A 24,630-nucleotide genomic window follows, 5' to 3' on the forward strand; every position below is an offset into this window, starting at 1 on the left:
GCTCGACATTAGAATTAATCCACCACCATGCCATTTCTGAGAATGGCAATGTTTGAACAGCAACCAAAGCCAAAATGGGTAGAGGTGACTGACACCCTGCAAATGAATCCAGGTTCCTCCGACTTTCCCTTTATTGTGCCATCTACCTATAAAACGCCAAGAAAATGCTCATATCGTGGACTGGTGCCAAGAGGCGTACAACGCTGTCTATCCGCAGGTGCTCGACAGACGTTGGTTCCAGAACCATGCAAAATAAATAGGTATTACCGGGCAAGCCCGCGCTGAAAACCAACCAAGAATAACAAAATTCGTGAGAACTGAAAACGAAGTAGGTAGTGTATGGTTCGCCAAATGGTCGTGCCTTGTCGGAGTAATGACAACGCTGCGTAACGATACGCATAAAAGTGTGGCAACAAGAAACATTATGGTCCACGATGTGGTTGTGGTCGTCGAGTCCTTCATAAAGAAGCCTTAGATTTTTTGTGTTCCTCCGTTGGGCTACTCTCAAATATCGCGCCGAGTCCGCTTAGGGAGAAGGGGTCCTTAGTCGAATGCAACACGACCAGCCAAGCAGCAATAATGTTCACCAAGTAGTGAAGCATATACGCGTGAGATATCCCGTACATGGCGGCGTAAAGCGCGGTCGCGAAAAGAAGCAGGCTCGTTACATAACCCAAAAGTCTACCAACTTGAGGCACCATCTTGCCTGTTGTCAGATTCTCCACGAGAAGGATGAAGGGCATTATTGAAAGAACGTTATGGTGTGAAGAGAATGGTGTGAGCCAATGAACAGCCAAATTGCGAATCCATACTGCTAGAATGGGCAGATTGATTGGGAGAATCCAGAGCATCAGGAGCAGTACAGAGTGTGCATAGTGGTAGTAATTCGAGTTCGCGTCCGAAGGGGCAGTTTCATTGATACGAAGAGCTCGTATCACTGTGAAAAGCTGCACCAAGCATGCCACCAGATAGGCAAATTGGTAGGGAATGAATGTCCATACCAGGAACAGGAGAATGGCTGTAGTGATCATACGCCTCTTGGGAGTGGACGGGACGAACGCAGGTGTTCTTGCCACCCCTTCATCTTCAGCTCCGCCTGAGAGAGGGAGTAGGGTTAGTGCCCAATAGAGGAAGCCAAGGATATGCGTGAAGGCTTTCGTCATGTAGTGGACCATGGCACAAACGCCAATGCAAACAACTCCAATAAGGGGGACGAGGAACCAGAAGAAAGGATCGTCCGTTCCAATGAGAATGTCGTGGCGATGAAAGTCAACAGATAAAGGTGCAGCAGGCGCTTGGTTGCACCATCTACCGAGCCAGGTAGCTGGAACCCCCTCCATTGACATCGACAAGAGCGTCAGAGATACAAGCAGTAGCGGTATCGATTGGCGAAGACACAAGTCCAGGCTCTGTGAGAATGAGATAAAAACCCCTGAGCTGTCGTAAACGCGGAACTGCTTGCGCAAAACGAGAGCAACTGTTAACATAGGGAAAGCGGCAAAGACAGTTCGGTACCTCATGTAGAGTTTGCCGAGACTGCCCCAGAAATCAGGCTTGATCTGAAGGTGAATACTGGAGCCACATGAAGGATCTGTCCAAACCTGAAACGTAACCCCCTTTTCAGCCCCAGATCCTAATGAAGGGGGCAGATAGGGAGCCACGCCATGCAAACTGACATCGGCAGATTGAGCGTTCACAAAATACTTGGACTCGTATGGCTGATCAAGATATTGTCGGACCAACGGGCTGAAGAGGGCCTTTTCAGCTTGACAATGGGGACTTGTGATTTCCAGCTTGTAGGCAAGAAGAGCCGATTGCAACGAGGCAATATTTACCTCTGTAGTCAGGGGCCGATTTGCAGGAAGATCTACGGTGATTCCAGACAAAAGTAGTTTCGTCAGACTGGTGTGCTCTTTCTTCGAAAACGCAGACTGATCACTGAACTCTGCAATCAAGAAGCTGTGCGTGCTTGAAACAGCCTTCTCTATAATAGCCACAAATTGGTGATCGGATAGCTGGTCGAGATCGTATTGAAGGTATGAGAAAGGGACAATTTCTCGCTCTCGGTCGAGGTAGAAAGGATATCTAGACGAAGACGTAGATGCAGGGAGCAGAATGCGGTCTGATGCGGCGTTCTTACAAGCCAGCCGTGTCGAGCCGCTATCATCGCTCGAGAGATCAATTTGGAATGGATACAGCGATGTAGCTTGTCCAGATTGGAACGGGAACACGCTGCAGAATAAGACTTCCACCTTGCCATTCTCACCAGCTTCGTCCAAAGAAGCATCCGTAAGAACAGTGAATCGTTTGACCTCAGGAGATCCCTGCGGTGGAATGGGAAGTAGATGGGCTCGTGGCTTTAGCTGCTGGCCGATTTGACTAAGGACGAGCCGCTGTCCTGCTGGAAGAATCGAGTTTGAATCGTCGCTCAATGTCAGAAGAGTAGTGGCTTCTTTCAGTGGCAAGTCCTTTTCCATAGTTGGCTCCATTCCTGTCAAAAATCGCTTTTTGAAAGTCTTCATTCGATCAGCTCGCGGCTTAGTTTGCGATCCCCGATGAACATCGACGATATCATAGAGTGTTTTGGTGATGACTTTCCGAAACTGGTCACACCAAAGAATAGCCTGGTGGTCCATACTTGTCCAGACAGTCGGTATACCGGTTGTGAAGACAGTGAAACCATGTGTCGGAGGAACGAGGGACTCGAGACTTGCATAATCTGATGGAACAACCGTGTCTAACCCACCACCAGCAATCGAAACCAGAGTAACATGCCACAGAGGGTTATTGTTCGCCCATTTTTGCGAATAAGCCTGACGCCAATAATCGTTGATCTCATCGTAAATTTGAACTATTTGCCCGTCAAAAGTGACAGGGGGGCGGGCATGCGGTGCCGACATTGTGATAATGGTGTTGATCGAATTGGTTTGATAATTAGGTTGAACAAGCATAGCTCTTGCGACCACTCCGCCCATAGAGTGACCCAAAACAATAACTGATGTCGGATCGGGGAGGTGACCCTCTCGAGTCGCACGTTGAGGGTCAGAGTAAAGCGAAAGGATGTAGCGAACAGCTTCATTGAGATATTCGGCTTGGTCGAGTAGCGTCTGGCCATGAAATGCTGTGATATCCTCGTTGAAATCCACGGTAAAGAAGTCTAGACTCCGGATGCCGGCATCAACAGCGCCATGATCGTGCTGAAGATTATTGTGAAAGTAATTGGCTGCTTCGGCAGCAATTGGACGGACCTGCTTATAGCTCCCTGCGTTTCCGGGGATGAACAAGACAGGGATGCCAAGAAGCTATCAACGTGCGAGTTCAGTAACCAAAAGAACGAGATGCTGGGTGAAACACGCTTCGACGTACCTTGTCCGGTGGCTCTATGCCTTGTTCTCGATACAGATATAACGAATATTTTGTTGCAAAGCGTGTATGTTCCGTATCGAACTCGGTGAAGCGCACATATGATGGGCGCATGTACGACATACGGCATCCCTTTGGATCGAGTTGACTGGTCACAAGAGACCTTAGGATACTGATGAGGATGGCAATACCCAATGCAGAAGTGAGCAAGACAACGATGGAGAAGCGTGGACGGCGTATGCGTCGATTCGGCGAAGGAGACTGCGTCGGTGTCCTGGCGAGAGCCATGTCGGGAGTGGATGGTGCTGCAAGAGAGGTGGGTTTTAGGGAGGTCGTTTGATGAGTCTCTTCGCGAGGCTGGCCATTTCTGCCATTGCGATCGTTGGAGGGCTTCCAATTGAGACTACTCGGTCTTCGAGCTCGTGCGGGTGATGTGCGCGTTTTCGAATTAAGATCGGGGTCGGGAATATCGGAGTCGAGGGAGGATTCGTCACCGTCATCGGCCGACCCGGAGGAGCGCCTCTTCATGGAGAAGGCGCGTTAAGACTCGCCGCGAGCCTGAATCGAGGGAGACAGAAATGAATGTCGAGAGATGTTTGCTGTCCAAGAATCAAGGAGGGTCGCGGCGATCTTTGGGTTAATTGGGGACGACTTCGGTAAAACGAGGTCAGACCAAGGCTGAGGGTCGAGGTTGAAGCTAAGATTAAAGATCAAGGACGAACGAGCCAACGACGCTTGCAATATTCGCTTGGCTAGGACGGACAGCTTCGGTAGGTGTACTGTACGGTACAGCACCACGAGAGAAACCCAGCAGGGGTTTTATTTTAGTGAGGGTCGGTGAAGGCGCGATTGGAGATTTCGTAACAGCAGAAGACCCGTTTGCGACAAGATGCAACCGGGGGGTGGTGGTTTGACCTCTTTCTAGACTCTCCAACATGGATCCAATGCGAGGTAGCGAACGAATATTCATCCAAGCTTTTGCAACGACGAATACAATTAAAAAAGAAACAGCGAGAACGACTGTGGCTGCAACTAACTTACAATTAGCGAACGAACAATTTGATCAAGCAAGATGAATGTTCGCAGTAAAGTTAAGTGCCTTAGGTGAAGACCTACAGTGGACTATGCCGCATGCCGATTCCCCAGTCCCTTCTGAACCCAATGAATGTGGGTGGGAAATTGGATGTCGATGGCTTCTCCCACTCATCAGCCGAGTCGGAACCACTTTAGCGTTGTGTCCCCTTTTTTTCCCTTCCATGGGGGGCTGGCTTTTAAGCGCCACACATTTGGAGAAGCCTGCGCCATTAGCGGGAGAAACTCCAACAAGAAGCCATGGAAACTGACAGGGAATTGGTCATCAATCAATCACACTTACTCACTGATTCACACATCAATCACCTCGTCGTCTTGTCACTGCCTCGTGGCAGGGATTTCCTGCAGGTATTTAATTACAGGCTCGTCAAACGCTTTCCGAAGGATCATATGTGAAGCCGAGCTAGTATATCTACGGATACGGCTGTTCGCGTCTGAAATTATCATCTTTACAGCCGGCTACTGCCGAGTCTGATGGGCAAAAATCATTGTATCTTGTACAGTCTTTCGATTAATGTACATAAATGGACTTGGATAGCGTCACAGACACTTCATCCACCCTCTGAGCTGAGAGGCTGCTTGGCCATTAAGATAAGAGCCAACTGCGTCACTCCAAATGCACGACAGCTCACAAGTTCCCTAGCTCCGCATTACCGCCAACGCCTCTCCCTCTTTAGTCCCGCGTTAGGCTGCAAGTAGTACCTTTCACAAAGCCCGTCTTCCGTCTTGGCTGGTGATAGCTTCCTTGGACTCGGACCAAAGCTTGGAAAGCTAAAAACTTGACATGTCTTGCCCATCGAAACTGGGATAGAGAATCGGTTGGTGTGGGTTCTTGTTTGTGGGTGGAGCCGCATCTTAAGTGGTTTTTATAGTAAGCCTTCTCTGACCGGACTCCTTAGCTCCACGATGTCTTGTAAGTTACAGACAAACGGTTGGCTGTTAATATCGGAAGGCCGGGAACACAAGTCTTATCTCCTTCTTGCGTCATTGTTATCGAAAGCATCAAGGCGCAACTCAAGCGAGTCTGTCTGATGCAAATCCACGGCCAGGAGACCTCCATACAGAACCCTCTATCGTTAATCTTAATATTCCTTCTGATAGCGCGAGGCTCCCTATAACTAATACAATTTCATAACCGTATTTCGTTGTTCGTGAATTTTTAAGAGGCTATCTCGGAGCGGGATTATGGAAATGCAGTGTCACCCTCTCCATGCAGGCACACGACGGGAAAGAAGTCTCATAGGTCGAAGCTTCCGTCTGACATTCAGAATCGCCTCGTTGAGTACATCTATTTGTCTGTGTATAGGCCAACTAACGGGATTATGGCGCCCCGTTAAAAGAATATGTGATAAGCATCTTTCCATAGGCGGTTAGATGGGTCCTCCATCCATGTAAGAGCTTCATCCGACTTGTATTCATTCACGATAGACAGAGCAGATACGTACTTCAGTCTGATCCCAATTTTTTATCCGCACGCTCGCAAAGTAACAAAAGGCTGTGATCTTCCCACAGCCTTCAAATGGTGCCGCAATCATAATTTCATTGGGGTTTCATCGCCCTTGGCTGCATTGTCTGTATCGTGTTCGAGATCCTGCGTGAACCTCTGTATAAAAAGGTCCACATGGCAACTATAAAACAGATCGATGGACACACGGTACATTACTTATCCGCAATCGCTCATATCATCCTACTGACTTTCCCAGGTTCATCAGATCCAGTCCGGCCAGGTTATCGTCGACCTTTGCTCTGTTGTGAAAGAATTGGTTGAGAACAGCGTCGATGCTGGGGCAACAAGCATAGGTAGGCATCGGATCGCTCTGATTGAGCAATCCATCAACAGTCATAACCGGAGTAATCTAACTGAGCTTCTAACAGATGTTCGTTTCAAAAACCAAGGGCTTGATCTTATCGAGGTGGCTGATAACGGGTCTGGTATTGCCCCTGCCAACTATCCATCAGTGGCTCTCAAGCACCATACGTCAAAGCTCTCTTCATACTCGGATATAGCCACCTTAGAGACATTTGGCTTTCGGGGTGAAGCATTAGCCTCGTTATGTGCTTTGTCAATTGTGAGCATCACGACTTGCCAGCAGGGCGAAGCTCCTAAGGGGACCAAGCTCAGCTTCGAGCCATCAGGAGCCCTCAAAGGAACTGCAGTCGTGGCAGCTTCAAAAGGCACAACCGTTTCAGTTGAGCGTCTCTTCCACAACCTGCCTGTTCGTCGGCGTGAGCTTGAGCGAAACATAAAACGAGAGTGGAATAAGGTCATCGCCCTCCTTGGACAATACGCTTGTATCCAAACCAATCTCAAATTTTCCGTATCTCAGCAACCTACCAAAGGGAAAAGGATTCACCTATTCTCGACCAAGGGTAATCCGACAACAAGAGAAAACATCATCAATATATTTGGTGCAAAAACGATGACGGTCCTTGTACCCCTCGATTTGACTCTAGAAATGCATCCTTCCACAGGTGGCCCAGCTTTGCAAATTGACCAAAAACATAAATCAAGCTCTAGGGGTGTCCGTGTCGTGGGGCATGTTTCGCGGCCTTCTCATGGCGATGGACGCCAAACTCCAGATCGCCAGATGTTCTTTGTGAACGGGAGACCATGTGGCTTACCCCAGTTCGCAAAGGCATTCAATGAGGTGTACAAAGCTTACAACAGCTCACAAGCTCCTTTTATTCTAGCGGATATTCAGCTCGATACCCACATGTACGACGTCAATGTGAGTCCAGATAAGAGGAGTATATTATTGCATGATCAAAACCAACTCCTTGATAACCTACGCACTTCTCTCATAGCCCTCTTCGACTCGCAAGACTACTCAGTTCCGACCTCTCAGCTTTTGCCATTTAAGAACCGCACTGAGAAGCAATCAACCACTAACACACCCCTCAAACCACTATCGATCACTCCTCATAAGCCCCTAGAAGATTCTCAGCCTGAAGTCGAATCGGATGAAGATAGCGACGAGAGCAGCCCCGTTCCCAAGGTACCGCTTGGCGCTGTAAGGAGGGTTGGCGGGTCAAAATCACTGGAGAAAAACATCAGTAGTCAAAATCTGATCAGTGGCTGGGTAGAGAGGGGTTCAACATCGCGGCCAATAGACCGAGGCAGCGCAGCATCAAATTTCGCACAGAATCAAAGTCCATCCGTACGGACTTCTACTAGGCGAGAAGAGCCGAGCCTCTTCATCGGGAGTCCCTCGCTCTCATCAGACAGTGATGAAAATGATGCTGAGAAGCCACTCCCTGTGCGCGATTTCAACAAGCAACTGAAAGCAAACAGTGTCGCAAAGACTGTCTCTTCTCCCACCAAGCACAAACCATCAGAATTGCTTGAGAATGATCCTCAGATTCCTGCTACGAAACCACTGAGGCGTGGGCAGGCGGGAAGTTCACACACTAGTCCAGTAAAAACGCCACGGGAAAAAACAGCATCAGAGACCGCTACGATAGTTATTGGTGACGAGATCATACAGAACGCTGCGAGTACTCCCGATCATCATGCGAGTAATGTGGCGGTCTCTGAGGATGAAATGGACGTTGACGATCCAAAGCCCTCCTTCGGAAGCCGCTTGACACAGATATACGCAGCTGGCAGCGGCACGACAGATAGGAAGGTACCTTTTCGTCAAGAGCAAGCGGGCAAGGGCTCTGACGGTGGAGTGATCTCTGATTCTGAAGACACAGATACAAACAGCGACAATGACACATTCAACGCGAACAAGGATGGGGAAGCTGTCAGTGGACCAGCTATTCCGGCCCCTGGGAGCGATAGACCAGGCAAGCAGATGGAAACAAATGACTTGTCTGATATTACGCCCTTGACATTTGCGGGGGAACCTGTCACGACTGATCATAAGACTCAATCTCTCAAGTCTAGTGTACGGAAGAAAGAGTCTACAGCCCAACTACTACAATACCTACGAACGGACGAGAGTCTCATAAAACTGGGGCTGGAATCATGGAGGAGTAGCCTCAGTCCAAGTCAAGACTTTACGACTGTCGATGATGAAGTGACAGATCTTGCTGCAGCCAATGCGGAAGAGAAATTGTCACTTACTATAGCTCGCAAAGACTTTCTAAGAATGAGGATAGCTGGGCAATTCAACATGGGTTTCATCATCGCGACACGTCCCGCGAGCACAGGGTCGGAGGAGGACCTGGAGGAAGCTCAGAAGAATGAGTTGTTCATCATTGACCAACACGCAACAGACGAGAAGTATAACTTTGAGAGATTGCAAGAGATTCAAACAGTACAGTCTCAACGCCTGGTCCACCCGAAAAGGCTGGAGTTGACAGCACTGGAAGAAGAAATTGTGTTACAAAATATCCCTGCCATTGAGGCTAATGGGTTCAAGGTCCATGTCGACATGAGCGGAGATGAACCTGTGGGCTCAAGGTGTGAAGTGCTGGCGCTTCCCATGAGTCGTGAGGTGACTTTCTCGATCACTGACCTTGAAGAGTTGATAGCATTGCTTGGTGAGGAATCGTCCGAGTCGAAACATATACCCCGTCCCTCTAAAGTGAGGAAGATGTTTGCATCTAGGGCATGTCGCAGCAGCGTCATGATTGGGAAGGCTTTGACGCATGGTCAAATGGAGACGCTTGTGCGGCATATGGCAGAGTTAGACAAGCCTTGGAACTGCCCGCATGGCCGTCCAACAATGAGACATCTGTGTCAATTGGACTCGTGGGATGCGAAGGGGTGGAGGGACGACAACTTGCAGGGTCCATCGGTATCTTGGCGAGCGTACTTAAATGGTGAATAGGACTATTCAGTAACGGTTAAATGTGGGAGAAATTCATTATTTGAGACTTTTGTATTATCAAACACCAAAACTACCTAATAAACTACATATCCGGATATCTTGCCATGTCCCCAAACCTTATCCTTGCCAAACATTCAAACCTTGACGCATCCTACAATAAAAATCATAAACAACACTCGAACACATATTTCCGCAATCTCATCTCCTTTCCGCGAGGGGGTTACGCCCGTCAAGAAAAGAATATCGGTTCCCTGCCGCTCGGCCTTCCTCCACCATCTTACCACTGACATTACGTCGTCCATATGCCGGTGAAGTATTCTGATTGTAGTCATTACCCGTGGAGACCTTGCGGTTATCGCTGCCAATGATAATAGGAGGAGTTGCACTCTGAAGTTCTCCGTAAGACCTCGCATAAAACTCAGACTCTGGTTGAATAGAGCTCTGACGGTTGCGGGGAGCCAAAGCTGGCTTCTCATCAGCGATATCCCTGCTCGCACTAACGCGTCTTGCGTTTGAGCTGATATCGGTCAATGAGTTCTTGAATGGGAAGAAAGGTGTCTTGGCTCGAGGGGGGGATTTGCGTTCTTGCTGTGCGGCAGGGGGGTTCAGGCGAAGGGGATGAGGTCGAAGCTCATCACCATTAACACCAAGGTCGTAAGATGGGTTGTTCTCGTCACCATAATCGGAATCAGAATCATCGTGAGCGTATCGCTGAGCCAAGGCCTCATATGACTTGTTCTCGCGGTTCGCAGCACTTGTCTTTGCCGCTTCCATTTCACGGTTTCGTTGATTTGTTCGAGAGATGAGTGAATCAGTAGGCATCCAGGTCTCAGTAAATCTGGCGGGGCGAGGTTGACTATGCCTGTTGTAGCTGCTGGACGGGCGAGATCCGGCCTGTTCGTCGAGCGGAATTTCGCTATAGGCGTCATGGTAGATTGAACGAGTAGCAGTAGTTCGTGTAGTCGCCCTTGAAGCAGCAGAATCGCGACGCTCACGACGAGGGCTTCCGGGACCCCTCTGGTACTGTGGAGGTGGCGGGAACTTGGTCCGAGAGTCTCGAGTTCCAATTGTCGTGCTCGATCCGTTGCGGGTATGAGTGAAAGGAATAACGCGCGGTGCTTCAATGCCATCATGAATACCTTCTTGAGGCACGAGAGATTCCCGTCGAGCGCTTCGGGGCGTCGACAGGCGGGCGTTACTATCCATGGTGCTAGCAGTCATCACCGACGACTTGTTCCTCTTGTGCATTGGTCGAGCAGTCAAGTGACTCTCGAGAGGGTTCATATCAGGAGGCATCAAGCTGATCTTGCGGAACATGAAGCCCAGCCAACCAGCAATCGCTAAGCTGATGAGATGAAGACCACCGGCTGAAACGAAGGTGTAGAAAAGAACAGGCTTGAAGGTATTCATGAGCGACTGGTCCGAGAGCCGGGTGATCCAGGCTTCACTCTTGGTGCGCACTGATAAGGCACCGAAGGCATAGAGAGGTGCGACACCAAGGTCAGTGACACCGCAGAAGAGCTGATATGATGCAGAAGATGCAGGCGATCGTCCTGCGGCGTCGCGAGAGAGGTGGTAAATTCCATAGATGCAGTGTAATATCACCACGCCAGGCTACATCATACGTCAGTTACAGCTTGCAAACACTGTGGGGGATTGGGCTCTTACAGTAATTCTCATAACCCAGCCTTCCAGACTGGGCACCTTGTCAATCAGGATCATCAGCGCAAGCAGTCCAAGAGCTGACACCAGCTGCAGTACGCGCAGCGCAGACTGAACATGTCGGAGCCATTTGATGAAGCTCTTACTCCGCGGGCTCATGGAAGCATACTCGTTAGTTCTATAGGTAAGAACCTCATGCATACTGAGGAATAGTTAGCATTGAGATCTGACGCTGAGGCAATGCCCATAGTACTCACTCAGGATGTCTGTTGAAAGACACAAGCGGTCCATCGGGCTTCTTTCGCGGCTTAGGAGGTGTCCAGCTTGCTCTTGTGACAGCCTTGGGATCAAACTTGGGCTCCGGGAAGCGCGAGTCACTATGGACGGCGCTGTAAAGAAAAGGCGCTTGCGACGGAGCCATGTCTGTAGTCGCAGCGCGATGCGCCTGATGTTGCGCGATAGTAAATTGGTGGTTGTATTGTGCGCCTTGTGCTGGAATGAAGACGATACGATATGGGCGGGGAATGGACTCGTTTGTTAATCACGCACGACAGGCGAGTCGTTATAATGAGATTGTTATCCGAGAAACTGGGGAGCCGAGAGAGGGTCTTGGATTTGGGATTGAGAACAATGGTGTCGCATGTCTCTTACGAAACTTGTGTACATGGGGCGGGTCGTGTTGGCACAGCAACGCGACGCTTGCCGCATTCTGTACCACGTAGTGCGCCGCATCGGAGGTCGGGCCCTGGCCAAGACCGGTCGGTGATAGACCCGTTATTCCTTGAATGAATAAAGAGTCACTTCTCAGTCATTGATTGATTGGTCTTGACTACAAGATCAAAACATCACCTCACCAACCGTGGAAAATGATGTTGTCAATAGCGCGGCGCTTCGGTCGCCTCGACACAATTCCTCAGGTCTCCAATGTAATTTCTGTTCGATATTTCTCCTCCGCGGTCCAGCAAAGCTCTCGATCTCCGGATGCGCCATTTCGCATGGCAGTGGTAGGATCTGGACCAGCCGGATTCTATACTGCCTACCGAGTAATGGGGAAAGTGCCAGGAGTGAAAGTTGACATGTACGAGAGTCTTCCAGTACCGTTCGGTCTGGTTCGTCATGGTGTTGCTCCAGATCATCCTGAGGTCAAGGTCGGTTACCCTATAGAGCAATTTGTAGACTAGAACACTCACATAATCGTACAGAATTGCCAAGATAAGTTTGATGAAATTGCATCACAGCCTAATTTCACATTCATTGGGAATGTTTCTATTGGTCATCCCGGCAACTCTTCAAAACATTGTACAATAGAGTTGCAGAACCTCATGCAGCACTATGATGCTATTCTTTTCGCATATGGAGCATCTGAAGACAAGAAACTTGGTATCCCAGGCGAGTCGACCCTCAGCGGTATTCACTCAGCGCGTGAAGTTGTAGGATGGTACAACGGTCTGCCTGGATGTTCAGGCTTAGACCTGGACCTCTCACAAGCTGAGGAAGCTGTGGTCATCGGCCAAGGAAATGTTGCTCTTGATGTCGCACGGATGCTTCTGGAGGACATTGACGTTCTCAGAAAAACAGATATTACAGAGAATGCGCTCGAGACGCTATCCAGAAGCAGGGTTAAGAGAGTCCATGTAGTAGGAAGAAGAGGGCCGATGCAGGTATGTCTTACAATCGGTGGCTTAATATATCACAACTCTAATACACCACAGGCTTCATTCACCATCAAGGAGGTGCGAGAACTCATGAAACTAAAAGACGTAGGGTTTTTGCCCTTCAATCGATCACTCATTCCTGAGGATCTCAAGTCTTTGCCACGTGCCTCAAAACGACTCATGGAAGTACTGGTGAAGGGCTCATCAACCCCTCATGAGACAGCTTCCAAGTCATGGTCTTTGGATAGCTGTCTCTCACCAAAGCATTTTCTCGGAAACCAGGATGCACCTTCCAAGGTGGCAAGTACGGAATTCGACATTACAGAACTTGCCTCACCATTTGACCCCAAATCATCTGTCAAAACCACAGGCAAGACCACTATCTTGCCATCTGATGTCGTCTTCCGCTCCGTCGGATACAAATCCGTAGCCCTGCCCGGGTTTGCTGAAATCGGCATTCAATTTGATGATCGTCGCGGCGTTGTCGACAACGATGGCCTTGGTAGAGTGACGAGGATGGTTTCAGATACGCATGCTGGAGGGGTTCACAATGAGAGGGTCCCCGGAGTATACTGCGCCGGTTGGGTCAAGAACGGTCCGACAGGAGTGATCGCATCGACGATGCAGGATGCCTTCACGACGGGTGATGCGATTGTTCATGACTGGCTATCAGGAGGCAGCTTTCTCAACGCTTCAAATCATGACAGTGTGACTGGGTGGGAGGGCCTGAGACACGATGCTGGGCCATCAACATGCCGAGCTGTTGCGTGGGACGACTGGCGGCAAATTGACCGCGCAGAACGAGATCGCGGACAGAAGAGCGGCAAAGAGAGAGAAAAGTTCACGAGCACGGATGACATGTTGGCTGTTCTCGAATAACGCCAGAGACGGGCACTTTAACTGTTTGTATATTACATCACTCTGTACCTCACACCCTGTACATCTAGATGTTTAGGAGCTCTTGACTTTCTCAGTCAGCTCAGGTACCTTTTCGAATAAGTCACCAACCAGACCGACATCGGCAACCTGGAAGATGGGAGCATCGGGATCCTTGTTAATCGCAGCAATGACTTTACTATCCTTCATACCTGCAAGATGCTGAATTGCACCCGAGATGCCCACGGCCATGTACAATTGAGGGGCAACAACCTTGCCTGTTTGACCCACCTGCAGACTGTTATCGGCATAGCCACTGTCAACAGCAGCACGAGAGGCACCAACGGCGGCACCAAGGGCATCAGCGAGAGGAAGCATGACCTTGTCGAACTCCTCCTTGGACTTGAGACCACGGCCTCCAGACACGACGCGGCTGGCAGTCGAAAGATCAGGACGATCTGACTTGGCCAAATCTTCTGACACCCACTCAGTAGGTGACTCGGGCTTGGAGTCAACTCCATCCTCGACAGTGGCGGAACCTCCCTCTAGGGGACCAGCGGCGAAAGCAGTTCCTCGAATAGTGATGACCTTGACGGAGTCCGAAGACTCGACAGTGGCGATCGCGTTACCGGCGTAGATGGGACGGACGAATGTGTTCTCGTTCTCAATTGCTGTGATATCTGAGATCTGTTGCGAATCGAGCAGAGCGGCGACTCGAGGCATGACACTCTTGCCAAATGCAGTGTGGCCTGCGATGACGTGTGTATAACCACCCTTCTTGATATTCTCAACCAAGAGAGGAGCATAGTTCTCGGGGAGACCCTTGTTTGAGAGTTAGTTGTTGCGCGCGCGTAATTGGGTTTATGGACCAAACCACCAACCTTCTCATATGCACTGTTATCGACGGCAATAATCTTTTCGACGCCCTCAGCCTTGGCAATCTCCTCAGCTACAGGCTTGATGTTGCTGCCAGCGATAAAACCGTGTACTGGTCCACCCAGCTTCTTCGCAGCTGTGAAAGCGCTCAATGAGCTGTGGTTGAGTACACCATCCTTCTGTTCGAGGATTGCCAATGTGGATTGCAGGCGCTGCCGTTGTGTGCCGAGGCTGTAGGCGTGCGCGCGCGCCATGAGGCCAGTAGCCCTCTGTGCCAGCACTCGTTTCGCGGTTGGAAGCATCATGAGGGTGTGGTTGAGTTGTGGTGATGGCAATTCAACTGCCCTCTCCAAGAGTGAGTGATGTAGGTATAGTAGGTTAAGTCGGCGACGGTTGTTAACGGCCCGAGGTCGAGGCCACTTGCTCTACCGCCGCCATCGGCCAGACCGGGAACCGACGGCATGTGGACTAAAATGCCGAATCGGCTTAACTGATATCCATTCACATGACAGCTTGAGTATCATAAAATACATACTCTTGATCTGCCTTCCAACTTAATGAGATGCCTTCACAATGTAAGTCTATACGTGATGTTTATTCTGTTGATCTGAGTTCGTCCTACTGCGTGGGTAGCACATGGTATTGGATCGTAAAGACAACCGCAATGGGCTGGATCTTAGCCGGCATTTAGATATTTCAGAACTGCGTTGACAAGCTCACGACTAGACCAACTGATGAGTACAATCTTATCAGCAGACTTGAAAGCGTACATAGAGAACTGTTATAGCCTCTATAAACAGAAAGCATTTGAGTATCAATCGTTGGCGTTGGATCTCGTTAATGAATTAGCTGTTAGGAAGCTGGTCAGTGCACAATGCTTAGCTAATATTGATACCACGTGACGCAGCTCTTTCCCCTGGAACTGCGCGTCCAAATGTCATGAAGCTGAGGCCAGTCAGTTCGCGCCAAAATTTCTCCAAGACGCGACTCATTTCATCGCCAGACTCCATCAACATCACGACGCTAGCGACATCGAATTCTCGACGACCTACGAACAATCATCTGCCTGCTGCTCCGTGATTTTCTGTTCGCCAACCATCGTACAAGAATCCGATTGTGCGCGCTCGATTGATTCGCCGTCCTGAACTACCGCTCACGGTCTGATCGCGGTAACCATAAAGATGGACGACACTGCTACCTATGGCTCGCCCGGCAACGGTGCTTCGCCCAACAGCAACCCTATCCTCGCGCAGCCTCCCCTACAGCCAGACTCAGGTGCGGGCGACAGCGAAGGTATGTGCGCATTGCGATTGCTGCTCCCTCGTTTAAACATGTTACTCATGGGAAATAATAGACATCCAGATGACCGAGGGATTGGCTACTGAATCAAACATCAAACATGATAGTACAACTCCTGCGCCAGGTAACTAGACTATCTGATATGCGATGGAATATTTACTGAAACATCCAGCTCGAGGCGATGAGGAGATGAACGATGCGCCCGCTGATGATGCCAAGACGAAGGAGGATGGAGCGGCCGCTACAGATGGTCAAGAATCCAAATCAAAGGAGGTTGTCGAGTCGGCTGCTCGCGACCATCTCATCGCGCAGACTCACGCGATTGTCCTTCCCAGCTATAGTACCTGGTTCGACATGAACGCTATCCACGAAATCGAGCGCAAAGCCATGGCCGAGTTCTTCAACAACCGCAACCGAAGCAAAACACCAGCTGTCTACAAGGATTACCGCGATTTTATGATAAACACATATCGCCTCAACCCTGTTGAATATCTGACAGTCACAGCCTGCCGCAGGAACTTGGCTGGCGATGTCTGCGCTATTATGCGCGTCCACGCCTTCTTGGAGCAATGGGGCTTGATCAACTATCAGGTAAGGTGTTTTTCTCAACGGCATTTTTAGGTTTTCTGACATCCAATAGGTTGACGCCGAGCAACGCCCATCACACGTTGGGCCGCCCTTCACTGGCCACTTCAAGATCATATGCGACACTCCTCGAGGCCTGCAGGCGTGGCAACCTTCTGCCGACCCTGTGGTTTTGGAAGGCAAGAAGAGCCAAGATACCGACCAAAAGGCTGCCGCTGCCGCTCCTGCCAAGGGAGAGCAGAACCTCGAAATTGGACGAAATATTTACGAGGCCAATGCTAAGAATACCCTCATCAGCAAGACTGAGGGCAAGACCAACGGTGAGACGCCAGCCACTAATGGCGCAGCTGGTGTCGACGATGCCACCAAGACCCCCATCGCCAAGGTCCATTGCCACCAGTGCGGCAATGATTGCACTCGGATATACTATCACAGCAACCATACAGATGCCAACCCCAAGGCCAAATATGACCTTTGCCCTAACTGCTTCACTGAGGGTCGCCTGCCTGCCAACCATAACAGCAACATGTACGTGAAAATGGAGAACCCCACTTACACATCGACCCTGGACCGCGATGCTCCCTGGACAGATGCCGAGATTCTGCGACTCCTTGAAGGCCTCGAGCGATTCGACGACGACTGGGGTGAGATTGCAGAGCATGTTGGTACCCGCACACGAGAAGAGTGCGTTCTCCAATTCCTCCAGCTGGATATCGAGGAGAAGTATCTGGACTCCGAGGCTCCCATCAGTGCCCCGACTGGCCTGTCAATGCTTGGCCCTCAGCAAGGACAGCTTCCCTTCAGCCAAGTTGATAATCCTGTGATGTCTGTCGTCGGTTTCCTGGCTAGCTTGGCAGACCCAGCCAGTACGGCAGCGGCCGCAAGCAAATCTGCCGAAGAGCTCAAGCGCAGGCTCCGCAAGCAGCTCGACGGCGACAAGGCCGATGATGATTCCCAGTCCAATGGTGACAGCAAACCCAAGAGCGATTCAATGGATATCGACCTCCGACAAGAGACCACGACGACTACAACCACAACTACGACGACCACCACAAAGACTAATGCCCTTGCATCGATTCCTTTGGCTTCAATAGGTGCTAGGGCCGCCGGATTTGCATCTCATGAAGAACGTGAGATGACTCGCCTGGTGTCCGCTGCTTCAAATGTGACACTACAAAAACTTGAGTTGAAGCTCAAGTATTTCGACGAGATGGAGGCTGTCTTGCGCGCGGAGCGACGAGAGCTTGAACGGGCAAGGCAGCAGCTGTTCCTCGACCGATTGACCTTCCGACGTAGAGTTCGAGAAGTGCAGGAGGGTCTGAAGGCTGCCGCGGCCGTTGGAGGAGAACAAGGCGTACGACTTGCACAAGAAGCCATGAGTGAAGGTGACCGGTTGAGCTTCCAGGCTGCCCCAGGCGCGCAGGCTGTCCCCCCTCCCAGCAGTGATGGCCAAATCAAGAGCTATGAGGCATGAAGGACGGAGTTGAGAGTGGATAAGCATGAGCTCTAATCAGGGGAAAGCAATATTTGGACACTTGGAATCAAAGTCACGGCGTCTGGTTGGTACGAGGAATTGAAGTACCGGAATCATCCCCGATCTCAAGCTGCGCCGCTATCCGTCACCTAATATGAGCTGCGTCTGCGTGATGCCGCTTAAAATGAGACGGATGCGATTGAAGCACATCTTTCAGGGGTCTCTACAATCACTGAAAGAGACAACTTGGGAAGTTCTTCAAAAGTAACTTGGCCATTGATGGGCACAAGGCCTGCAAGTTGATCTAGTCTTCTGTGGATGTGGAGGGTGTACTAGTACATGGGTATAGATGCCTTGGTGGTTTTGTTGCAGCAGAAATTATTTGGTCAATGAACGGCTGGGTTGTAAATTGGCGAATTGGAATGTTTTATGTTAGCTGCTATGCTCTCTGCTATCGATTTCTCTTATTGTGTAATCCATGACTGTCAGATTGTACTATGTATGTTGAGTTCTGCAGTTTTTGCAATGCGAGTACAGAAAGTATTAGGAGTCAAGTCTAATTGATTAAGGTAGTTCATCTTGTGTGTGCCAAATCACATCCATCATCGGGCCAACGGGGAAGAGACAGTATATACAGTGTAAGAGACGAAGTTCACAGGATTCCGTACGACGATTTGAGGGCTTGGAAGATGACAATGGGCCAAGGGAACAAAGCAACATCAAATGGAGATGAGCTCTCCACTTCCCCACGAATAAGGAAAACTGGGGAAGAGTGAGGCTTTGGCGTTGGTTCTTATTATGGCGAAGTAGTGTAAATCGGTGGATTACTTGTGAAGAATGACCGGAGGCATGTGAGCATTTAAAAAGAGCAGATTAAGCCGACTTTGATTAGAAAATGCTTCGACTTTCTCCAACCCTTGTAGTTGAAACAGGGTCAGATTGGAGTAACTATTTCCCCAGAAGAGGCTCAAATGATTGCCTCGGAGACGGTGGATCTAGACAGGCGTCTAAGAAATACATGATTGGCTGGAAACTGTGTCCCTTGCCCCAGTCCCGTCGGCCCTTGAAAGTTCGTACCTCGGCCCAAGGCTTTTGAGGGGCCCGGGTGACGTCTCGGTCACAAGCAAACGTAGTATTTGGCTGTCAGCTACTCCATAACAAGTCTCGCGCTGGTCTGATATCGTTGTGTCTGTGACCCTTGTCCCTACTCTACTCTACTCTACTCTACTGGGCAATCGACTCCATTCTGGAAGCCTGCCGTCTTCTGAGCCGAGGCCAGAGCAATAAGCGTCGTGTGCGAAACCGGCACTGTTACTATTCTAATATAGAGGCCCGACAACATTTGGCGCATACATATCTACCCCAACTCTTTCGATTCCCGTCTCGACGTTTCCTACTCTTCTCTGATCGTTTGTCTTTCGCGTTGGCCATGTTGTTGACTTCAGCCCGCTCGCCCGCCCTTAGGAACAGCTTCCGTAACTTCACCAAGACACGCGCTGTAAGTCAACCCGATTATCATGACAACTACCTACACCTTTGCCCTTGTGTGAGGCATCTTCCCATGTGGTAGACAAAGAGAAAGGCATGGCCATCAATCGATCGGCTATTCTCTATCTCTCACTGATGGATGGGTGCCGAGTCATTGGCGGGCGACAGGAACTAGGGTCTTAGGATTGTTTGTGATTGAATGCTCCACCTGCCCGGATCCATGATAGACGAGTCGATCGTTTTCACCCATTTCACCATGCAACTCGTCTGCTCTGGATGACAAAAGTATCTGACAATTTGATAAACAGGCGCGAACTCTCATCATGGCACCCACCAAGCGAGCCAACAGCTCCGCCGCCTCCTCAGGTATGCGCTAACCCCCCATTTGAACCTGAAATACTCGGATCCAACATGCTGATACGGATTACGAGCAGGCTATGTTGAGAACCACTCCAAGGGACCCATGCTGCGATGGCAAGACTCTCTCCCTCGATTGCCCGTCCCAACACTCGAAGAGACTGCGAAGCGTTATCTCAAGTCACTCCACCCCTTACTATCTGCCAGCGAGTACGAGGCCAGCAAGAAGGCCGTCGAGGAGTTTGTGCGCCCTGGTGGTGTAGGCTCCAAGCTTCAGGAGAAGTTGGTAGCCAAGCGCGAGGACCCCAACACCAAGAACTGGATTTACGAGTGGTGGAACGATGCAGCCTATCTCTCATACCGCGATCCTGTCGTCCCCTACGTCAGCTACTTCTACTCTCACCGGGACGACCGACGAAGAAGAGACCCCGCAAAGCGAGCTGCTGCAATCACAACCTCTGCCCTCGAGTTCAAGAAGCAGGTTGACGCCGGCACCCTCGAGCCAGAGTACATGAAGAAGTTGCCCATCTGCATGGACAGCTACAAGTGGATGTTTAACGTTTCCCGTGTTGCGGCTAAGCCAGCCGACTACCCTGTCAAGTTCTCGCCTGAACAAAACAAACACATTATTGCTATTCGCAAGAACCAGTTCTTCAAGATCCAACACGAGGTTAATGGAAAGCAGCTCAACACTTCAGAGCTTGAGCAACAATTCAAGCGTGTCTATGAGCTTGCGCAACGCGTTCCTGCTGTTGGCGCTCTCACTTCAGAGAACAGAGATGTCTGGACTGATGCCCGTGACATCTTGCTCAAGGCTAGCCCCAAGAACAAGGACGCTCTGGAGGCCATTGAGTCGTCCTCTTTCGTGGTTTGCCTCGATGATGCGGCGCCAGTCACACTCGAGGAGCGTGCTCACCAGTACTGGCACGGTGATGGCGCCAACCGCTGGTACGACAAGCCTCTGCAGTTCATTGTCAACGATAATGGTACTTCCGGCTTCATGGGTGAGCACTCCATGATGGACGGTACTCCCACTCATCGCCTCAACGACTATGTCAACGACCTCATCTTTGGAAATAAGCTTGATTTCTCTGATCCCAGCATCCGGTCCAACTTGCCTGAACCACAAGTCGTCAAGTTCGATATCACAAAAGAAGTCCAGAGTGAGATTGATCGTGCAACCCAGGACTTCAATGATGTCATTAGCAAGCACCAACTTGCCGTTCAGGCCTATCAGGGTTACGGAAAGGGCCTCATCAAGAAGTTCAAGTGCTCTCCCGATGCTTATGTTCAGATGATTATCCAGCTCGCCTACTACAAGATGTATGGCAAGAGTCGACCTACTTATGAGTCTGCTGCTACCCGACGCTTCCAACTCGGACGTACTGAGACTTGCCGAACTGTCTCTGACGACTCCGTTGCTTGGGTCAAGTCCATGTCTGATTCCTCCGTTGACGACAAGACACGCGTGGATCTCTTCCGCAAAGCCATCAATGCCCACGTTGAATATATCACCGCCGCTTCTGATGGTAAGGGAGTTGATCGACATCTTTTCGGTCTCAAGAAGCTTCTGGAGCCTGGCCAAGAGGTTCCTGCAATCTACCAGGATCCCGCGTACAGCTACTCTAGCTCATGGCACTTGTCCACCTCTCAGCTCAGCTCTGAGTTCTTCAACGGTTACGGCTGGAGCCAGGTCATCGACGCTGGTTTCGGTATTGCCTATATGATCAACGAGAACAGGTATGTATTGCAACCCAAAATCTCAATAGAGAAAGAACGCTACTAACGTCGCGATAGTCTCAACTTCAATGTCGTTTCTAAGGGCCTGGGCAGCGACCGCATGAGCTACTACCTCAACGAGGCAGCTAACGATATGCGTGAGCTACTCACACCTACTCTCGAGCCCCCCAAGGCTAAACTGTAAATATACACACAACATATTTCTCAGGTGGAAGGAGTCTTGTGCTGTTGAATGGATTGGCATACTGTCGCGGTTTAGATCAACGGCGTTTTTACTTGTTGGACAATGTACTCTAGACTTGACCGTCTTTTTGTGCGATGCCATATAGATGGCACTAGATATTAGAGCGACATGTTTTTTTAGCAAAGGCAGCATAGATTACACACGCAAACCAATGACGGATAAAAGTTCCAAAATTCTAAAAAGAGGCGCCCGCCACCCCCAGTGTTGCCATTACACGTCTAGATACATGTGATGCGGGCCCAAATAGCTACACGACAGAAAGATCTGTCTCGATATCCTATCCTACTCCTACATATGCGGATCCAAGGTATATACCACCTGCTTTAGCCGGCATGGGCCACAATTTCGTTGACCAAGTCTCCCTTAGACTCGTCGTAATAAGAGCAGATTTGCGAAGGCAGAGGCACCTCCTTGTAGTCATCATCTTCGCCAGAAATAACGTTGAGGTTGACGCCCGCTGATTTGCTAGTGAAAACTTTGGTTCCTATGCTCTCTTTGCTGAAGTAGATCTGGGCACTGTCAACCTGATCCAGCATGACGGTTGGGATAGTGCCCATGACCTGAAGAGCAAAGTTGTTGGCTTTGACAACATCGACTGTCGAAACAAGGGTATCAACGATCAAGGACAGGCGAGTGGAATTCTCAACAGTGACCTGGTTGGCCTTGCCCCTGACAATGATAGTGGTGTTGTTGCAACGGCTGATGAGAACCGAATGTGTAAGTGAAGCCTCAATCTCAATTGGCTCGGCCTCCTTCTCGTAGTTTTCCTGATAAAAGTTAACAACATGCTACAATACTTCTCGCGAATAAAACATACAATAGTCCACTTGTTGCCCTCGAGTTCCTTCTTGGCTGGCTTCTTGATACGCATACTCTCGGGCTTAGGCTTCTTGCCAGGAGCAGGGCTCTTACCCCTCTGGCCACTTGAAACCGTTGAGCCACTGCGAAGAGAAGGGTTCTTGTGCGTCATTTCGGACTTGTCGACTTTACGCAGACCCTTGGTAACAGCATCGCCCTTGTTAAGCTCTGAGAAGACAGCCCCGAAACCACCAGATGATGCAGGCGCAGGAGCATCGTCAGTCTTGATATCAAGGACAGGGGGAGGGCCAGGAGGAGGGGGGGGGGTGGTGGAGGAGCACCACCAGCAGCAGGTGCCGGGGCAGGGGGGGCGGAAGCCGGCGCAGAACCAGCAGACAATGACTTAAGAACTTCCTGAGCAGGCTGGCCATTGGGGTTCCATGGAATACCCGTTGGGAAGTATTGCTTGACATAGTCGGCAAGATCGCGGAACATCTGATAGAAGCTCTGAACCCATTCGATCTGCTTGGGATCCCTGATAATCTGGTTAAAGATGATCCGTTTAACCCAAGAGGCTGACTTACTTATCCTTCTGCTCCTTCAGAACTCTGTTACCGAAGAATTGAGCCGAGCCAAGGCACTCGTCCACGTGCTTATAGGGGCGAGTGTCAATGGTAACCCATGCGAGAACCATGATACCATCGGAGACAGTGCTGAGTTGCGTGTACATGGGGCTAGGGCGGTTGGCGTCTTTGAGCTCGGTAACAGCCATGAGTGCCTCGTTGATGGGTTTGATAAGGCTCTCATATACTGGTAGATCAGGCCCGGAGAGGTTGGGCTTCTTTGCCTTTGTGGAAATCAAGAGAAATTTGCGCTGCTCCTGGAAGCCAGACTTGACGAGCGAAGCCTAATATTATACGCTGATCAGCCCCTGCCTCATGGAAGTTTCTGCATCCATTCATAATCTTTCAGATAGTTGCGCGTACCTGCTCAGCGACCAATCCTCCAAGCTGATGGCTCAGCTTCACATATTTGTCGACGGAAGTGTTCAGGAAAGCATCGAATTCCTCGATAGATTCAGGCAGCGGCTCAGCGGCAGGTTCGGGCTTCGCGGCAGCGGGAGTAGTGGCCTTGGAATCGGGAGCAGCTAGAGGAGGAGGAGCGGCTAAGGAGGGGTTCGGAGGTGAAGGTATCGCCTGATTGAGAACAGCGCCATCGGCAGGAGGCTCGGTTGAAGAAGCGATATCCTCGAGGCGTGAAGTTGCAGCCTCAAGCCTGAATGATTGCTATCAGCGTCTGCGCTTATGGAATTGACAACCCATCAAGCGTAAAGAGCTTACCTCTTGATAAGCGTAGTTAGGTTGTGCATCTGACTGTTAGCAGCCATGATGGATAATCGCCTGTTGCGTTGTTATTTGGGTGAAGCGACGACGTGAAAGCGTTCCGCTAGATATGATCGAAGCTGAAGATATGCCTGGGCCCCCTAAAAAAAAAAATAGTTGATCGGGCGGCAGCGACGTGTTCAGGCAACAGGATAGTTGCTTTGGTGGGTTGCGCAAGACAGGACAGCGAGTAGCTTTCAAGTCATAGGTCGTAGGTAGCTAATGCCAAGCAGAAATCGAAGAAAAAGACAGCAAGCTTAGTGATTGACTGACTCAATGCTGTTTTTTCTTTTCTTTTCTTTTCTTTTTTTTCGCTAGGTATGCAAACTAAGAGAGAGTTAATACAGACAGACAATTGCATAGGTAGATATTGATGAGACGAGGTGAGGTGATTGGAGCTCGGTCCAGGAGGTTCAAGATCCAAATAGGGATGACTATTCCAGGGACAGGGGAACAGTACGTAATTTACGACGAGTGTACTTTATGCTAGCGTATTACAGTGCCGTAGTGGTTGGTACTGTCTAAGTATACTAAAGAAATGGGCCAAGCTTTAAAGACTGACTAACCTAGAGGAGTATGGCAAGACTTGAGCACCTCCCAAGGTGGGTAAGGATCGCAACAGCTTGCTCTGTTCATATAAGACGTTAGGAGGCATTCCATCAACGCCGGAACCGGGCAATCAAGCGCCGACTGATCACTGCATCATCCAATCCAATCTAATCCATACTTTCTGGGGCATTCATTCATTGAACGCCACGTGGGCATATAGGTTCTTTATATGTTCATTTTGAATTTCGAGATGGCCTTCTACTACGTAGTATACACGGGCACTTTAGGCAGAAATGAACACAATGATCAGTATTCACGAATTAGCTGAAAGTCCCGAGATACGCTTCTCTAGAAAACTACCTTACAGTTCCCTGTCGACAAGACACTTGTATCTGCTCCCCAAGCCAATGGA

The 24,630-nt window shown here is 50.0% G+C and overlaps 8 protein-coding genes across 8 annotated transcripts; 4 read left to right on the forward strand and 4 right to left on the reverse strand.

The window, feature by feature from the left end:
- Nucleotides 1–458: 458 nt before the first annotated feature.
- Nucleotides 459–3,891, reverse strand: BKA55DRAFT_593582 (PGAP1-like protein-domain-containing protein; the record flags this gene model as incomplete). Its single annotated transcript, XM_046195568.1, has 2 exons — nucleotides 459–3,302; nucleotides 3,367–3,891. 2 exons carry the CDS (start codon nucleotides 3,889–3,891, stop codon nucleotides 459–461), a joined length of 3,369 nt encoding a protein of 1,122 aa, XP_046050201.1.
- A 1,968-nt stretch (nucleotides 3,892–5,859) lies between these two features.
- BKA55DRAFT_566618 (uncharacterized protein) lies at nucleotides 5,860–9,307 on the forward strand. The gene is made up of 3 exons (XM_046192655.1): nucleotides 5,860–6,109; nucleotides 6,159–6,255; nucleotides 6,331–9,307. The coding sequence occupies exons 1-3, from the start codon at nucleotides 6,077–6,079 to the stop codon at nucleotides 9,231–9,233; spliced, it is 3,033 nt and encodes a 1,010-aa protein (XP_046050202.1). The 5' UTR covers nucleotides 5,860–6,076; the 3' UTR covers nucleotides 9,234–9,307.
- A 124-nt stretch (nucleotides 9,308–9,431) lies between these two features.
- On the reverse strand, nucleotides 9,432–11,316 carry BKA55DRAFT_593584 (uncharacterized protein; the record flags this gene model as incomplete). Its single annotated transcript, XM_046195569.1, has 3 exons — nucleotides 9,432–10,847; nucleotides 10,902–11,097; nucleotides 11,153–11,316. The coding sequence occupies 3 exons, from the start codon at nucleotides 11,314–11,316 to the stop codon at nucleotides 9,432–9,434; spliced, it is 1,776 nt and encodes a 591-aa protein (XP_046050203.1).
- Nucleotides 11,317–11,761: 445 nt separating this feature from the next.
- BKA55DRAFT_510810 (uncharacterized protein) lies at nucleotides 11,762–13,429 on the forward strand (the record flags this gene model as incomplete). Its single annotated transcript, XM_046187642.1, has 3 exons — nucleotides 11,762–12,043; nucleotides 12,098–12,556; nucleotides 12,608–13,429. The coding sequence occupies 3 exons, from the start codon at nucleotides 11,762–11,764 to the stop codon at nucleotides 13,427–13,429; spliced, it is 1,563 nt and encodes a 520-aa protein (XP_046050204.1).
- A 72-nt stretch (nucleotides 13,430–13,501) lies between these two features.
- Nucleotides 13,502–14,604, reverse strand: BKA55DRAFT_510327 (uncharacterized protein; the record flags this gene model as incomplete). The annotated part of the gene is made up of 2 exons (XM_046187584.1): nucleotides 13,502–14,248; nucleotides 14,308–14,604. The coding sequence occupies 2 exons, from the start codon at nucleotides 14,602–14,604 to the stop codon at nucleotides 13,502–13,504; spliced, it is 1,044 nt and encodes a 347-aa protein (XP_046050205.1).
- A 740-nt stretch (nucleotides 14,605–15,344) lies between these two features.
- Nucleotides 15,345–17,942, forward strand: BKA55DRAFT_348778 (SWIRM domain-containing protein). The gene is made up of 4 exons (XM_046185788.1): nucleotides 15,345–15,595; nucleotides 15,657–15,725; nucleotides 15,774–16,192; nucleotides 16,242–17,942. The coding sequence occupies exons 1-4, from the start codon at nucleotides 15,484–15,486 to the stop codon at nucleotides 17,658–17,660; spliced, it is 2,019 nt and encodes a 672-aa protein (XP_046050206.1). The 5' UTR covers nucleotides 15,345–15,483; the 3' UTR covers nucleotides 17,661–17,942.
- An 874-nt stretch (nucleotides 17,943–18,816) lies between these two features.
- Nucleotides 18,817–21,648, forward strand: BKA55DRAFT_566628 (acyltransferase ChoActase/COT/CPT). The gene is made up of 4 exons (XM_046192656.1): nucleotides 18,817–19,158; nucleotides 19,457–19,514; nucleotides 19,583–21,245; nucleotides 21,303–21,648. The coding sequence occupies exons 1-4, from the start codon at nucleotides 19,090–19,092 to the stop codon at nucleotides 21,427–21,429; spliced, it is 1,917 nt and encodes a 638-aa protein (XP_046050207.1). The 5' UTR covers nucleotides 18,817–19,089; the 3' UTR covers nucleotides 21,430–21,648.
- BKA55DRAFT_566629 (adenylate cyclase associated N terminal-domain-containing protein) lies at nucleotides 21,649–24,104 on the reverse strand. Its single transcript, XM_046192657.1, has 6 exons — nucleotides 23,628–24,104; nucleotides 23,274–23,562; nucleotides 22,872–23,194; nucleotides 22,629–22,822; nucleotides 22,307–22,515; nucleotides 21,649–22,256 (listed from the first exon to the last, which is right to left on the reverse strand). Exons 1-6 carry the CDS (start codon nucleotides 23,672–23,674, stop codon nucleotides 21,813–21,815), a joined length of 1,506 nt encoding a protein of 501 aa, XP_046050208.1. The 5' UTR covers nucleotides 23,675–24,104; the 3' UTR covers nucleotides 21,649–21,812.
- Between the last annotated feature and the right edge of the window lie 526 nt (nucleotides 24,105–24,630).

The sequence above is a fragment of the Fusarium redolens genome (assembly GCF_020744475.1).
Source record: "Fusarium redolens strain MPI-CAGE-AT-0023 chromosome Unknown BKA55scaffold_7, whole genome shotgun sequence".
NCBI classification, from domain to species: domain Eukaryota; kingdom Fungi; phylum Ascomycota; class Sordariomycetes; order Hypocreales; family Nectriaceae; genus Fusarium; species Fusarium redolens.

What these genes read in the sequence shown, in the direction of transcription:
- BKA55DRAFT_566628 (XM_046192656.1), top strand. Translation starts at nt 19,090, where the DNA reads ATGTTGTTGACTTCAGCCCGCTCGCCCGCCCTTAGGAACAGCTTCCGT. An exon ending in ACTTCACCAAGACACGCGCT is followed by an intron (nt 19,159 to 19,456) that starts GTAAGTCAACCC and finishes TTTGATAAACAG; the next exon opens with GCGCGAACTCTCATCATGGC. An exon ending in CAGCTCCGCCGCCTCCTCAG is followed by an intron (nt 19,515 to 19,582) that starts GTATGCGCTAAC and finishes GATTACGAGCAG; the next exon opens with GCTATGTTGAGAACCACTCC.
- BKA55DRAFT_566629 (XM_046192657.1), bottom strand. Translation starts at nt 23,674, where the DNA reads ATGGCTGCTAACAGTCAGATGCACAACCTAACTACGCTTATCAAGAG. An exon ending in GAGGATTGGTCGCTGAGCAG is followed by an intron (nt 23,195 to 23,273) that starts GTACGCGCAACT and finishes GTATAATATTAG; the next exon opens with GCTTCGCTCGTCAAGTCTGG. An exon ending in AGGGCAACAAGTGGACTATT is followed by an intron (nt 22,257 to 22,306) that starts GTATGTTTTATT and finishes AACTTTTATCAG; the next exon opens with GAAAACTACGAGAAGGAGGC.
- BKA55DRAFT_348778 (XM_046185788.1), top strand. Translation starts at nt 15,484, where the DNA reads ATGGACGACACTGCTACCTATGGCTCGCCCGGCAACGGTGCTTCGCCC. An exon ending in AGGTGCGGGCGACAGCGAAG is followed by an intron (nt 15,596 to 15,656) that starts GTATGTGCGCAT and finishes GGGAAATAATAG; the next exon opens with ACATCCAGATGACCGAGGGA. An exon ending in GGGGCTTGATCAACTATCAG is followed by an intron (nt 16,193 to 16,241) that starts GTAAGGTGTTTT and finishes GACATCCAATAG; the next exon opens with GTTGACGCCGAGCAACGCCC.
- BKA55DRAFT_566618 (XM_046192655.1), top strand. Translation starts at nt 6,077, where the DNA reads ATGGCAACTATAAAACAGATCGATGGACACACG. An exon ending in AACAGATCGATGGACACACG is followed by an intron (nt 6,110 to 6,158) that starts GTACATTACTTA and finishes TGACTTTCCCAG; the next exon opens with GTTCATCAGATCCAGTCCGG. An exon ending in TGCTGGGGCAACAAGCATAG is followed by an intron (nt 6,256 to 6,330) that starts GTAGGCATCGGA and finishes AGCTTCTAACAG; the next exon opens with ATGTTCGTTTCAAAAACCAA.